The sequence below is a fragment of the Panthera uncia genome, chromosome D4 (assembly GCF_023721935.1).
Source record: "Panthera uncia isolate 11264 chromosome D4, Puncia_PCG_1.0, whole genome shotgun sequence".
NCBI lineage: Eukaryota > Metazoa > Chordata > Mammalia > Carnivora > Felidae > Panthera > Panthera uncia.
In genome coordinates this window covers 28,200,718-28,216,589 of record NC_064807.1, presented here as the reverse complement: position 1 = coordinate 28,216,589, position 15,872 = coordinate 28,200,718, and the positions used below count along the sequence as shown (strand labels likewise).

Below are 15,872 nucleotides of genomic sequence, written 5' to 3'. Positions count from 1 at the left end.
CAAATCATGTAAAAGCATTAAAATGGATTCAGTTAATTCAGTTACCCAATTTCCCACCGCAACTTCCAGGCTGCATGTGTAAAGGTTGCTTTATCAAAACACGGCCCAGGCGTGGAAACTCGAGTCCAGGGTAGCCTCAGGTAAAATGCATCATATACTCATGTCCTTAGTTTGTGCCACACTGGTTTGAATTTATTTATCACATGCTGCTTTGTAAATGATCTTTGATATGTGTGTGTTTTATCTCCCATGGCCAGAAATGACATCTCCTGTGTCTCTGGTATTTTCCAGCAGCTTCTTACATAGGACTTATGTACAGCAAATCCAAGAAAACATGTTGGCTGATGAGAACTGACTTGAGTTTTCAGCCCTCATTATTTGAAAAACAAAATTTTTTTTTCCTGTGTATTGTTCTACACGTAGACCATGGTCATGTAAACCCAGTTTTATGTGGGAAACTAAGTGTGAGAAGAGTGTGAGTAGAATATAATGGAGGAAGTGTTTTCTACGTGAGATTCTTTCAAAAAGCACCACTGTTTTTAGGCCAGAAGTTCTCCACGCATGGGCACAGACCGCCTGCTTACCGCAAGGAGTCGGCATGCATTTATACATCGCTAAAATGCAGACAAAAGACTTCAGAGAATCCACTTTAGATTTATCCCAAATATAAAGCCAACTCAAGTCCAAATGCCCATAAAATACTCTAAATTTTAAAGTTCCTAACAACAGGGGACTTTGAAGAGTCACAGAAACTAAAATAAATGTAAAGCACTTTATATACAGTATCTTAGGTGGTCTTCAAATCCACTTTGAGTAGCAAAAAAAAAAAAAAAAAAAAAAGTTACCATTATTCTCATTTTACAAATGAGGCAAATAAAGCTCAAAAGCCAGTGGACAACTGTGAAAACTAGCCCACAATGAGACATACCCAAGTAACATTTTTGGAATTTAAAGAAGAAATGATCTGGATGTCCAAGAGAAAAGACCAGGTCACTCTGAGGGGAAGAATTGAGACGAGCAGAAGACTTCATGCAAGACAATGGAGTAACATACTCAAGACACTTAAACAAAGAAAACATGAATCCAAAATTTTGTGTCTAGTTGAACTGACCCTCACATGGAAAGAGCACAAACTTATTAAAATGCAAGACCTCAGGAAATATAGTTGCCCCAAGCTCTTCCTGAGAAATCCACTCTGGAACTAGCTTCAAAAAATCCCAATTGCTGAAGATCAGTTATATAAGGGCAGCTGATGAGCATTATAAATTTACTTGCAGAATTAAAACTATGTGATTTTATAAAGCATATGGCATACTATGTCTACATGCGCTGACACTGTAAATCTAGTACAACTACCAAAAAAAAAAAAAAGAGGAGGAAATGGGAAGACTGTATAAATACTGTCAGCTTGTTGGCTGTGTTAAAGGTGTTTAACTGGAGCAAAAAAACAGTATTTCAAGTCACATGACAGAAGATCAAAAGAGGAGGGGCAAGAAAAGGTTAACATCTAATTTCACTACTGCTCACAGCAGGAAATCAATACACAAGAGCAAAAAAATAAATAAAGTGAAGAAAAGAAACCAAAATGTATTATTATGTCAAAGTAACCACTAGAACAAAAATATAAGCCTCCTAAATACCAAAAATGGACGAAAGAAAAATTACATCATAAAAGTATAAGAAAGAGTCAAGGCCAAACACACACATTAATCTTATCATTAAGGTACACTGGCCTAACTGGCCTGTTAAATGAAAGGATTTTCAGATGAAAGCAGAAGTCAAGTGACAAACTCAGGGAGCACATGATTGGGTGGCAGAGTTGGGACCAGGGTCAGGTCTTCCTGGCTCTGAGCTCTCTTTATAGACGAGATGAAAAAGATGACCCATGACAACCAGGAAAGCTCTCCCCAATGTGCCTTCGTGAAAACCTCTGTCATTAAAGATCAAAATAATTAAACAAGAACTGGGACATTACAATTTTTAAAAAATGTAATCGCCAAGTATGATTTAGGAAGGTAAGTGCCATGTGTGGGAATCATTCATCTAACTCATTCAACAAATAGTAATCAAGGCTGCATGTAATCAGGTCCTTCCCTAAGTGCTGGAGATAAAATAAAAGGCTTGAGTGTCAGTTCTGCTGCACTCAGAGACCCAGAAACGTAAGTGAAATACATGTCAGCTATACCTAAAGACACATAGTAGTGTCCGCCTCCTGAAATAGAAGATGAATGGAAACATTCACAGGTCCTAAACGACACTGACATCAGTAGGTCCTACTAAAATAACGCATCTTATTACTGCTGTATGATGCTAGGCGCAAAACAGCAATCATTAAAACGCCTGAGATGAGAATGATGGCCAAGTAAAGCATTCTATCACAGGAATGTAACTAATGCTTCCTATAAAAGTAACTAAAAAGGCACAAGATTGTTCTCTGCCCGCCTCCCTGTTCCAGCCACACTCATGTTTTATATTAAAATGGCTTTCATCTTTCATGGCACAGAAGAGTTGCTGGCTGCTGGCATCAGATCTGCTAAAATCAACAATAGTGTAATTATCTGCACACTTTCATGTGTTTTCAAAACATTCGCTGGCTAGGATTTTCCTCATTTAGAGATGCGTCCTTTATGCTCGTGGTCTAGGGCTATCAATAGCCTGGGCTAAAAAAATTTGTTTAAATCTTGCCCAAAGCATTCTTTTCTGCAGCAATTATTTGATTTGTTTATACCTCACCTACTTTCACAAAGCGTTTGCCCCCGTCTACAACATCCTCATAGCACACTGCTGGTTGGTGGTACTACTTTAATGCTACATTTACATGAGCGGGTACATGCAAAGCACTTAGAATAGAGCTTGACACATGACAAGTGTCAGCTATTATTATATTAATAGTCCCATTCACAGATTCTTTTTAAAATACGTGAATAAGTGCGTGAGGTAAGTGGATGACTGTACTTTAATTTTCTCCGTTATGCTAGTTGAAAATGGAAGGAATTTCAGTACACTCAAAATTCTTAGAACATTTTCTTAAAGGTGCAGATTCTTAAAAAAATAAATCTATGGAACAGATGAAAATTTAATGGCATAAAATTATGCAGATCAGCCTCCTTTCCTGAGGCTACCAAAAATACATTTTCTCAGCCATTCTTCCTCGGTCCAGTTTAAAAAAAAAAAAGGCAGAAAAAGCCAAGATTTTGTAAAACCAAATCTACTTTGAGACCTAGGTATAGAGAATTTAATAAATTATGTATTTGCCAGAGATTTACAAGGAAAAAAGGGAGACCCACAAATAAGACCCAGTTCTAAATATTGCAGCAATAAAATAACGAATTGCATATTAACAGCACTGTAATTACTCTTTTTGTTAGGTTTCTTTGTAATTACTTTTAATAAATTACCCTGCCTCTCTCCATCACTCAAGTAAGTTGTCATCCAAAGGCACAATCAGTACAACACAGGACACAAAGCCACTCACAGATAGGGAGGGCGGCTGGTGCCTCAAGAGCAGTGACTCATTAGAACCCATAAAGCTTTTCTATGGAGATCAAGTATCAATGAAGCTATTGTAAGAGATTACAGCTATATAAATGTAGACTAGTTATGAATTCTCACAGGGCAGGAACATTTTGAAAAAGAGGCAAGGGCACCGATGCCTGGGAAACCACTCAACACCAATGCTGCCTCAGTTGCATAAGAGTGGCTGCCTGCAGCCTACCATTTTGCTAAATGTGGGGTAGCTCCTGTAAAGTGAAGGGACCCTTGGTTCAGCACTCTTTAAATTCGTCTTGTGCCATTTTCTAAAGCTTTGTATCCTGATCGCTCCAGAGTCAAGCCTAACACGGTCACCGTCTGCTGTTACAGGTCCAAGAAAGAGCCAGATAATTTTTATTAGTCTTAAATAGTTTTCCAGAAATCATAAACTTAATATAAAACAGACCTTTGTCACAAAAGACAAACAGCAGTAAAGCATTTTGTTAAATAGTTTAAAATTTGTACCTACCTTTAACGTGTTGAATATTTCAATATTAGAATTGTAATAAACGCATTTTCTTAGAACATATAAAATTTTAAAAGGAGCAATAAATGTGGCAAAATGCATAAGCCAAAATGGGTTCTATACACATTTTTTAATCTGTAAATTATTATTCATACCAAGATAATCACTGCAGTTCAGAATCAAATGTGAAGAAAGAACACATGAAGTAAAACTGAGGGAAAATGCTCCAGATCACAAAGAAAACTGTCCGCATTTTCTCTTCTCAAAGACTCTGAGATGGCGACTAAATACTATAAAATCCACATTTTCACAACCATCTCTCTAGATCTTTATGTCTCACTCGATATTTCAAGGAAAATTTCACCACATTTTTAACAATCTTATGCTCTGGAGTATTGTTTTTAGGGTTCTGGCAGGAAAGAACAATTAAGGTAACCTTAAAGGGTGCTTTTGTTAGAAACCATTTGCACCTCGTGTTCCTTATGACTAATCGTAACACAGGCCAGACACTCACCCTCGCCAAGACCACTAGCTTGGAAACAAACTAACACACATAAAAGATAGCTTGTCAATAATAATAGTCAACCTTAGTATCACTGAATTTTCAACGTTCTGAAAGTTTGCCAATGAATACCTGTGACATCATATATACTCGATGATGACCAGAAAAGAGTATCTCAAAATTTATCCTCTGTACATTATCAGGTACGTATAAAACATGATTTCAGGTGCTTCTCTGCAATCTGAAAATTGGAATTTTCTTCTTCTAAAGGAATCATACGTCATTCACACATTCTTTTCCTCAATATACTATTTATTATTGTGTAGTATAGTATTACTAACCCTTAAAATTAAAAAAAAAAAACAACACTATTTAAAATCTTTATATTTCACATATATTTTAAAAGTATGTTTTTCCTTAATCTTTGAATGTGATGGATAATTTGAATTTATTTTTGAATCAGTGAAAAATAAAAGCAGGGAAAAAAATGTTCCTCTTCCAAAACCAACAGCCATTTAGAAAAATCTATTAACATTATTAAAAAAAATACACATACAATTCACTTTTGCAACCACCATTGTTTCACTGCCCCTTGCAGAGCTGAGCAATTCTCCCTAATTGTTCTTTGTGTAGTTGTTCCTGCTCTCCTTGCCTTTCTGCTGCACAAATTATTGAAACTAAATAACAGGAACTTGAAATAACATAAAAGGAAGAACATCATAATGTAAGGAGAAAACACCTGAGGACCAGAAGCAAAAGAGAGGTGAGTTTGTAATTTAAAATGAAGAAGACCGAGAACAGTAAAAAGGATCTGAGCTGCACCTAGTGGAAAGGGGGCTAAAGTATGAAGAGAAAATAAAATGAAAGTAAATATCAGGGAAGACAGAAGACGCATAAGACAGCACTATGAGCTTCAGGAAGACGAGAAGCGAAACCTGTAAGACAGCACTGGGCCTCCGGTGGCTGGGTGGGAGGGAAGGACTCAAGGACTCGCACAGCAAGGAGAACAGCCGGGAAAGGCCAGGAGAGCATTTTAAATCACTTCTCCCGGTAGAACCTCTCACTCACCCAGTTTACTTTATTTCATTATTCGTTATTTTAACCCACAGCTGAGAACAGGGTAAGTTTGTTTTGCTTCCCCTTCTGAGTTCACTGAAAAACTCAACTCCTAGATCAGGCCGTGCCTACCACTTAGCACCTTCGTGATTTTCTTTACGGGGGGGGTGGGGTGAGGGGGACAAATACCTCCTGTAAGATTACATTCGCCACCTATAATTTCTCGCCCGCTGCCCACTTCCAGACTGTGGCCTCGCACTGCTGCTCGGTTTTCCTTCCGCGGGCAGGTCAGGAGACTCTGCTCTCCACAAGTCAGTAAACACTGCAGGAGAAATGTTCTGACCCTAGCACAGTAAAACACAGACTAGTTAACCAAGTTCAGTCAGATCTGGGCTGAGTCCCACATGAGCCTGGAAGATGTAAATACAGACTTGGGGGATGGAGGAAGGGCGGCGTGGGGGAGAGACGGGGCAAAGAAAACAAAGTAGGCAAATAAAAGCGATGGGTAGACTGAAAATTATGCCTACCAGAAATGACTACCACTCGTTTTCATATTTTACAGTAATATAAAATGAATAAAAGCTGAAAATACCACAGTGTTACTTGAATGCTGTAGAAATAGACAGCGGATGCAGGAAAAAGGAGAAACTGGCTAACGTGCCTCTACTCGTCGCGTGGCAGACATTTAAAAACCCTTACTAAACTCAACAGAGAGTTAACTACTGAGATTCCTACTAACAGGTTCAAATCGTAGCAAAAGGTTAACATATGACCTCGGTTTAAATACTCATTACCACACAGAATTTGATCTGTACTTCAGAATAGACACTCAGGCAATCAGGGGACGGCACCCTGGCTTCCAGCTGCAGGGTGGCCTCTGTGCCTTTCAGAACTTGCTCTGATGCCCTTGGTCACTGATCACACTCCATTTCACCTTGCCCTTGAAAATATCGCAGGCTTTGCCTCAGAGAGCTCCTAACCCTCTCCTGGCTGTAACACAGGCAAAACAGTGGGCAAAGGGCTCGGCTGCCTCGCAGAGCCAGGAAGAAAGACTGGACACGCTGATAATTAATATTCTCTGATCCAACTCTGAAATCTCCCATCTTCTGACCTCTCTACCTCCTCCCTCAAAGCTTCAGCTTTCAGCTTCATTCTTTGAAATGAAGTTCAGTGTGTTGATCCCAACCTACTTCATTTTCGTATCCTCTTTAAAACTGTTGCCCACGTTTTCTAAGAAAAGTCAAACGTGCACCTTGCCCATAAGCTCTAATACACAGCCTCTACGGAGCCGAGAAGGCTCAGCAAAGAACCCCATTTTCTTGGTAGGTGAAATCCTCAGCACCCCCTTCTCATTCTCTGAAGGCGTCACAATACTTCAAGTTCAGATTTGGGGAGTGATGGTACCTAGTAATCCACAAAGGTAACGGCTTCCCTTCATTCACGCCTGGCATATGGTCTACTTGAGTAATCTTATTTTTGGCTTAAAAAAATCATAGCTGGAAATTTTTTTTTTTTGCAATACTAAGCAAGCCATAAAACTTTTCCCTTCTTTGGACATTTTATGATCAGATTCATCACCTTACATTTTTTAAAACACCTAGAGCATGAAAGTTAAACAAACACAACCTACCACAGCATGCTGAGGTATGGTCAGAAAACTCAAGTCTCTTCAAAATGACACCTTTTTCTATTACTGTTTAACTGAACTGACAGATATGACTCTGTTTAAAAAGGTTAGGGCTGGGTGCCACTTTTCACACACTGAATGTCTCCCTACAAATGACCAGGATCCTAGGCCAGTTCTTTTCCCCATTCTCTTAGAAGCTGGCCTTGGTATCCTTACATGCACTCTGGAACTCTGGGATCACCTTCATTATGATGTGCTTTGTGCACATTCTCGGACGCTGCAATGCCCATACTAAGGCAACACATCACAGAAGTCAGCAGCAATGCTATCAGCAAGAACTTGGCTTCAGAACCAGGAGTGATTCATCATACATTCTAGCAGCAGAAAAACAACACACATCTATTTTAATCCCCTGGTGCTATCAAGAATCAAAAAACAGTACAGTAATTAAGTAGGCGCAACAAAAATCGTATCTGCTATAACATTTGTGAAAACGCTATTCACTTTTAAGAGCTTTCAATAAAAGTCACTCAGAAAACAACAGACTATACTTACCTTATTTCATACTATTTATTACAATGACAAATCAAGTTTTAATTTAATATAATTTCAGGAGAAAATAGGTAGTCCAAACTTCTGCAAAGTAACATATTGAAATTCTAAATTTAGAAAAACAAGTTTTTCATGTGCTTTACAGTAAATAAAATCCCTCCTAGGGTTTCAAAAGAAATCCATCGTCTCCCTCCATTTTTAAGATTACTCTAATTTAAAGTCCCAAAGCTAAGTGAGTGTGCTGTGTCTATCACAACCGAACAGAGAAACCCGATATTGTGGGCAATTTATTCAGAACGCCACCCCCGCCCCCGCCCGTCTAGAAGTACCTTAACAACTGCCATAATAACTACTACTGGTCTAACATAATAACGGAACCCGCTTATGTCCCATTGCTCTATTTAATGGACATGAAACATAGCTCCATCCGGGGTCATCCTCTTCCTGACAACATAGTACGTCCATAATCATTAGCACTGTCAACCAATTTTTCTGTGTAACTATCCAGGTTAATTTACAGCCTACTGTAAATTTAATTAAAACTTAAAAAAAAAAAAACAAACGCTACTCTATTGTTGTGACCAAGTCCTCTGGGGCGGACAGGGAGCTTTCTCAAGAACTCCACCCGGTGCTCTCTCTCGGGGGCCCTACCTTTTCAAACACTTGTTCGGTCTCCCTTCGCTTCCGTTTTCGGGGTCTCCGGTTCATTCGAATCCATTTCTCGACCTGAAGTTCAAAAACCACAGAGCATTTTAAACAGGACGACGGGTCGTGAGGGCCCTTCCTCGGCGTGAGAAAGAAACGATCGACCGCCTCGCGACGCAGCCTTCTTGCGCTTCACCTGGGGAAGCCACGGGCACCTTCCGGGCCCGCTGGGCGGCCTCAGTGCCGGGGGCCCGGGAGGCGCGCGGGGGGTGCGACGCACCCAGGCCGTGACCTTCGCCCGGGCCGCTCCCTCCGGTCACGGGCCCGGCTGCCCGCCCCCGCGCCGGTGCGCGCCGGAGCCCCCCGAACGGGGCCATCTTACCCACCGCGGTCGCGCGTCGCGCCGCGGGGACTCCGCGGCGGGGATGCGGCGCCGGACCCACCGCCCCAGGGAGGGAGAGGAGGGACGGGAGCGCGGGGAGCGCGCCCCCCGCACTCACCTCGACGCTCACTTGCCGCGCGAGCCCGCACTCCGCCCCGGCCTGGCGTTCCCTCTGCAGCGGCTGCGGGGGAAGGGGACAGAGTCAAGTTTACCCCGGGAGCCGCCCCAGCCTCCCTCCCCCGCGCCCCACCAACTCGGCGCGCTGACCCACTACCTCGACCGCGGAAGGTGAGGGTGGGAGCCGGGGCCCCGCCGCCCGCGCCCAGCGCCCGCCGCCCGGCCAGCCCGCTCGAGAGCAGCGGGCGCGCGGGGCCCGCAACACCTAAGGCGCAGCGCGGGCGGCGGGCGGCGCGGGGCCGGGGCGGCGGCGCGGGCGGAGGGCGGGCGCTGGGGCGGAGGCGGGGCCTGCCTTAAAGGTATAGGCGGCCGGGCCGGCCTCCCCGCAGGTCGCGCCCGCCCCCGCCCCCGCCGGCGCGTCCCTATTTTATTGTTCTCTTTGCGAACGTCTTTCTTCCTCTCCCTGAGTCCCGCCCGCGCCCGCGCCCGCGCTCCCGCGTCCTCCCACGCGCGGACCGACCCGGGCGCGCACGCCTTACCTTTCCAGCCCCCACCCCCGCGGGCTCCGGGGGACCCGCGAAAGGGTTTCTCTGCAGCTGAGCGTGCCGGAGCGCGGCCCGGCCGCAGGAGAAAGGGCTTAGCTTGAGAAGTGCCCCCACCCCCGCGGCCAGGCCACCTCGCTTCTCCGGTCAGAAACCTAAGTGTCCAGATGGTCTATGCGGAGCGGAAAGGAACTTTCCTAGTGGACTTTTTTTTTTCCGGGAATGGATTAGACGCCATTAAGTAGTCATTTTTCAGTGGCCCCTCCGGACTCCGGGGCTGTGGCAGGTGACCTCCCCAGGGAGAAACCGGGAGCGCGTAAAGGCGAGCCCCGCTCACCGCCCGCGCTTCGACGGAGCCTACACTCTCCGGTTAAGCGCAGTAGGCACCGCACGCGTTCTGCCCATGGAACCCCACCTCCACCCCACCCCCGCCAGCGACAGGGGGAGAATTTAAAAGGGTACATTCTGTATTCCTTATTAGGGGAAAGTTTCCCCTTAGTTTGTAAAAGCCTGCGATACTCCAAGTTTTTCCGCCGACCCCCAAAAGACTTTCTTCCCATCCGCATCAGAAGTTGGCTGAACCAGAATGGGGGTGAGCGCTTGGGGAGAGGAGTCGGGTAGCATTTCTGTTTGTTGATCTTGACCATCCCTTTAACTTTATCGCATTTCTTTAAAGAAAATCTGTCTTGCCCTCTCTTTATTGCTACCCCATCCTTCTTTCAAGATCAAAAGCTTTAGATCAAAGCCAAGATCAAACTCACTACTTTAAATAGAAGCAACTTTGCCACGGAGTATTTTACACAAAGAGGAGCTTCTTAATGGACACATCAGAGTGGAAAACTTTATTTTATCCCTTCATCCCATATTCATAACTGGACTACTTAAAATTACATTGATGATGCACTTATATGTCCTAAAATAAACAACAGGTCTGCTCAAATGGGGGATTCTTAAGTGTTTGTGCTTCCAGGAATACAAAGAAAAAAAAAAAGTCACTCTATAGAGTTAGATAGGCATATTAGCCATTTTGTATCATTACTAGCTAAGTGCTATGAAATGCATGCTCATTTGGTAAAGATTTTTCAAAGTGGTGGTGAATCCTTATGTAATGTACAACTATCATATGCAATTTTTCACTGTAAAAGAAATGCATAAAAATAGTGAATGTCTTGCAAATTTCCAGTGCACAGTACACATAGGCAGATAAAAGTTACAAATGATGAAGTGGATTATGTATATGCAGAGCTGCTTAATTTTAAATGGAAACAAAACCTTGAACTATTTGAGCTTCCACGCTGCTAATTACAGTTCCAGAATCAATAGAAATCTATATACTGGTAAACACTTCCCTTTACTCACTAGAATTTTTTTCCTTGGGAATTCACTATCCCTAAGAACTCTGCTACAAATCGTTCAACACTGATGTATTAAAACAGCACCCTGCCTAAAGTGGACCTTCCTTAAGTATCCTTTTTGTTGACTTATCAAAAATTTTTTGACACGTAGCCTTAAAAGAAACAAAAAACAAAATAAATTCCAACAATCCAGTAGCAGGAATGGATAACTATTGAAAATTAAATCCGACACAGATTTCTATGAAAATCTGTTTTTACAGCTGGATAGTTAGTACTTGAAGGCTTGTTTTCCCTTATAATTCTCATCTTATTGTAGTCTCAGATACACACACACACACACACACACACACACACACACACGATTGTTCCTCATTCTAAAAATCCCACTGAGCTGCTGGAAAGATCTTAGGAATGGAGACCTGGGAACCCCGTCTTGCTGCCTGTTAACAGTCTTCTGTCTTCCTAGCCTGTGGCTCATGGAGAACCTAATGGCTTCTGGCATAAGCTGAGCAAAGGAAAGAATCCTACTGTCATTCTGTTCTACTACTACTTTGAGTAGATAAAAGCTATGGTCCATTCTAAGTTCCTCCTAACTTGTCTCTTTTGTACTCATGCACCCTCATGACCACACCCATGATCCATCCTCCATGGAGAAGTCAGAAGAATATTTCCAAAGGTAGTTCAAATGATATCACTTTGCTTCACCAAGAATGTACTTCTTTCTCTTCTCTGCCTGGCTGGCTCCTACTTATTAACAACAACTCCAGAAAGGTCTTTCTTTATTCCCCAATCCAAATTATGTCACCCCTGCTATTCCTTCTAATAGCATCCTGTTTATTTTTTTTAAATTGCTTATCTTTTAGAGCTATTAAATTTTTTTTATTTTTAATTAAGACTTTATTTTTTAGAGCAGTTAACAGAAAAATTTATGCAGAAAGCAGAGTTTTCATATGCCAACATAACACACAGTTTTCTCTGTTACTAACATCTTGCATTACTGTGCTGCATGTTACAATTCATGAACCAATATTTGATCCATCATTAGTAACTACAGCCCATGGTTTACATTAGGGCTTGCTCTGTGTTGTACATTCTATTAGAGCTATTTTTTATTAATTTGTTGAATGTCTATCTCCCCAACTGGCTTTAAAGTCCAGGAAGAAAAAAAATAAAGTCCAGGAAGAAGGAGATACTGTCTCTTTTCTTGTTGATTTTTGTCCAGTCAATAAAAACACTGCTGGCACATAGTAGATACGAAATACGTATGTTAAGTAAGTGAGTGGAAGACATAGGAACAAATGGCTGAATGAATAGCGTATGAAATTTCAAGGGGAAGAGTCTCAAGATGAAGATCTTTCTAATTAGCTCCTGTTTGTTTTTCCACTAAAATACCTTGTTTTGTAAAGAGCACAAAATTGTGCATTTTTTAAAGAGAAAGACCATGGACCTCAGTTCATTGCTAGGGTACTTCTAAAATGACTTAAAAAAAATAAAAACAGAAAAGCAAAAAGAAAATAAAAATAGAAATGAGAAATAAAGATTCCTAATTCCCTAATATTAATCATAAAAATTATATTCTAAAATGGTGCTAGCAGCTGAATTTAATTTGGAATAAAACAGTAACATATTTCAAAATTATTGGGAAAATATTATTAGAAAAATTTTAATTCTTTTTTTGTGTTCAATATAACTTCCACACATTTCTCCTTTTGCCCACCTGAATCTCTCTTTCTTCATGGGCTGACCCTGACAAAGGTAAGGTGTGGAGAAACTGGAAGAAGACCACTTTTTAAAAATTGGAATTCCGTAGTCAGGGATGGATAGTCTAATAACTATCTTTAAGAAAGTGGTGAAAGCACTTTAAAGCTATCTTTTAAAAACAGATGTTTTCTATTTGAATTATGTTTTGAAAAATGTTTCGTCTAGTAGAGATGCAAGTTTTGAAAGGAAGTTGTTCTAAGAAACTTTCTTGTCAATGCAGTTTATAATAGCTGAAGACAATTTCAGAGGCTGAGGAAAATGCCATTGCTTTAGAATAAAAGCATTACTTAATCTAGTGGCTGGAGACTACTTTTGGAGAGAAAACCTTTTTCTGTTTTTTTTGTTTGTTTGTTTTGGTTTTGTTGTTGTTGTTGTTGTTAAGAGGAAATGACTCCTTTCACTGGAATAAGATAGTGATATCAATGTCGTGTTGTTAGGATGGATATGTGCTTCTGTTTCATGATGAGCTATAGTCCGGAGGAATGAGAAGCAGCAGCACACTTTCTTAGTCACCTAGAAGGCCGAAAGGGCAGACAAGGGGAGCCCTTTAATTAGTCCAAACAGCCTCAGATGGCAAATTACACTCCCTTGGGCACAGCAGAGGAAAAACTATCTACTGTAAGAAGTCAAAAGACCTTTTAATACCAAACAAGGTAGAGAGGTCCAGAAGCTTTTGCTGGTTTCAGAAGGGATCTATAGCCAACATATATCAAGGGTAAATGGAAAAGTAAGCATCTACACAAAACTGGAAATAAAATCAAGGCTAGTTTAAGTTGCAAATAACAACAAGGAAGTAATCCTGATTGGGGTCAAAGTTCTCATATGTCTATGTCTTTAAACTTTGCTCTACCATTTTAGAATGTAGCATTCCTTTATGATATCTTTTGTTTGATTTTAGAAAAGCTATAATTTCTATTATTGCCCATTTTGTGTCTCTGTAAGAATGAATGCCTAATTCTCTCTCACAAGGATTTTGGCCCTGCCCAATGGACCTCTTAGTGGAATCCTTATAAAGCATGGTTTTCAAAAAAGGAAATCCTTCCCACATTTGTTCTGCAGTGAACGGGCTCACAGAACCTCTTTCTCTCAGCTATCATAACCCCAAACTGTTAGAAACTTTTACGGAACGTGCCTGAGGGAACATGCTTGGTTCTTGCATTGGTAGATCCCCTCTGAGAATCTGAAGCATTAGCTATCAGCTGTTGGCACCCTAGGAAAAAAAATACCCCTACAACACACACGGTCCCCTACCCACTTCCTCCACACACATCAATTGTCAGAAGGTTTACAGATTTTTCTGATTGACCAAACCCTTACCCTAGATACTCTAAGATCCTTTTGGATTAGAGCAGACCACCATACAGCTGGCGCAGGACTACATCTTACTGGTGCTCTGTGAAATTCCTTTTATCGCATTATGTTCTGGTAAGAAGCCATCAACCTTTATTGAGGCACATTATAAGAAACAGCCCCATAAAATCCATCACAATGTTTACCGTAAGGATGGTTTCAGAGGATTGTTTATTACATTAAAGAGTGATTTTCTGAGAGGACCCACAGGAAAAACTTCTCCCTGGTATCAACATCAGGAATAGCTGGACTAAAGCACCTGGTTTGTTTTACCTCATGAACACTGCAAATTGATCCCTTTTCCCTCTTCTAGAAAATTCTGTGACCTTACACTAAACCAAGCATAGGAACTGCAGGGAGTGCATACTGTATGCTAATTTAATTCCTGGCCCCATCTTATTTTCTTGCCATTATTTTCACATTGCTTCATTTTTAATATTTTAATTTATTTTTATCATTCTGTATTTTGCTTTGGAAGCTGTCTTAACTCTGTTTTGGGCAAGGAGGAATAAGAATAAATAAAATATTCTTGGTTTATTTTTTCTTTCTTTAATTTTCTTTTTTTTTTTTTTCTGGGAGAGGAAGGGGGTCTGGAAAAAATGTTATGGTTCTAATATTTCTCTCCATTAAAAACACTTAGAAGTGAAGCACAAAAGGTAAGGATGTATGATTATAGTCATAAAATTCAAGGAAAAAAACTGTTAAAATATAAAACAAAAGTAAATACAGTGCTATACAGACATCACACTGAAATACTATAAAAATGTTAACCAACCAAGTATTTTTATCTTTTTTGATATCAAAACCAGAGGAAATGAGCTCTGACCTCCAGAAGAAGAATGTAGACTGGACATATGGACAGGTTAGTCACTTAACAAATGTACTGAGAGCCTACTGCAAAACAGAACACTAGCTTGTGAACACAGAGATGAGTAAGACACGGTCCCTCACCTCAGGACACACATGTGACCAGGCAGTGACACGGCATGGTAGCAGGAGCATGCAGACAGCCTTTGAATCCAGGCTCTGCCATATATCCATCGTGTGAGGTCTAAGCCTCCTTTCTTAGAGAGTTGTGAAAATCGAGAGACACATGTGATGTGCAGTTGTTATTTATCAAATTCTAGACTGTTAAAACTAAGACTACAACATCGCTAGAAGCTGGACAGAAGAGACCTTAAGACACAAAAAGTACTGAACTGCTACGTATATCAGAGATGACGGAACCTCAGAACTGGTAGAAAGAACCAGGGTGGTCAATTTTGTAAGGCTTGCAAAGTGCTTCCACATGTAGGCCATTCTGTTTGTTTCCCACACAGTCCCATTTTCAGGATGAAGAAACTGAGTCTTGGGGAATTTTTGGACCTTAAAAAAATTTTTTTTCATGTTTATTTATTTTGTAAGAGAGAGAGAGAGTAGGGGAGGGGCAGAGAGAGAGAGACAGAGAGAGAGAGAGAGAGAGAGAGAGAGAGAGAAAGAATCCCAAGCAGGCTCCATGCTGTCAATGCAGAGCCCAACATGGGGCTTGATCTCATGAACCCTGAGATCATGACCTGAGCTGAGATCAAGTTGGACGCTTAACTGACTCAGCCACCCAGGTGCCCCTGTATCTTTTTTTTTTAAGATTTTATTTTTAAGCAATCTCTACACCCAACGTGGGACTTGAACTTACAACTCCAAGATCAAGAATCACATGCTCTACCAACTGAGCCAGCCAGGTGCCCTAAATTTTCCTGTATTTAGTACTTAATATTGTGTGGCCCTTAGATCTCCTGGCTGTAAATGTAGTACTCTTTCTACTCTAGCATGAGAGCTTAAGGAACATCTAGCATGACTGTCTTACTTTAAAATAGTTGCTTATTATGTGGATCCGATCAACGTCAGATCAAAACACAGCCCATAAAATATTATCCCATACCATAAAAATCCATTGAAATGGCCATTTCAGAAAACAGATATTGTATACCCCTTCAGCATCTGTATGAC

General features: G+C 41.2%; 1 protein-coding gene across 6 annotated transcripts in view; it reads right to left on the bottom strand.

Annotated features, from left to right (window-relative positions):
* The window catches only part of AOPEP (aminopeptidase O (putative)), a 340,428-nt gene that overhangs the window by 67,291 nt on the left and 257,265 nt on the right, over positions 1 to 15,872 (bottom strand). For 5 of the 6 annotated variants that reach the window (XR_007458785.1, XM_049634234.1, XM_049634215.1 and 2 more), the window contains 2 exons: positions 8,880 to 8,942; positions 8,386 to 8,460 (listed from right to left, as the gene is read on the bottom strand). Coding sequence is in view for 4 of the 6 variants with exons in the window: in XM_049634234.1 (XP_049490191.1) it covers positions 8,386 to 8,460; positions 8,880 to 8,942 (138 nt within the window). In the remaining 2 variants the exon portion in view is untranslated. Of the gene's footprint in view, positions 1 to 5,744; positions 8,461 to 8,879; positions 8,943 to 15,872 lie in introns of all 6 variants that reach the window. The other variant, XR_007458796.1, reaches the window with a different exon arrangement.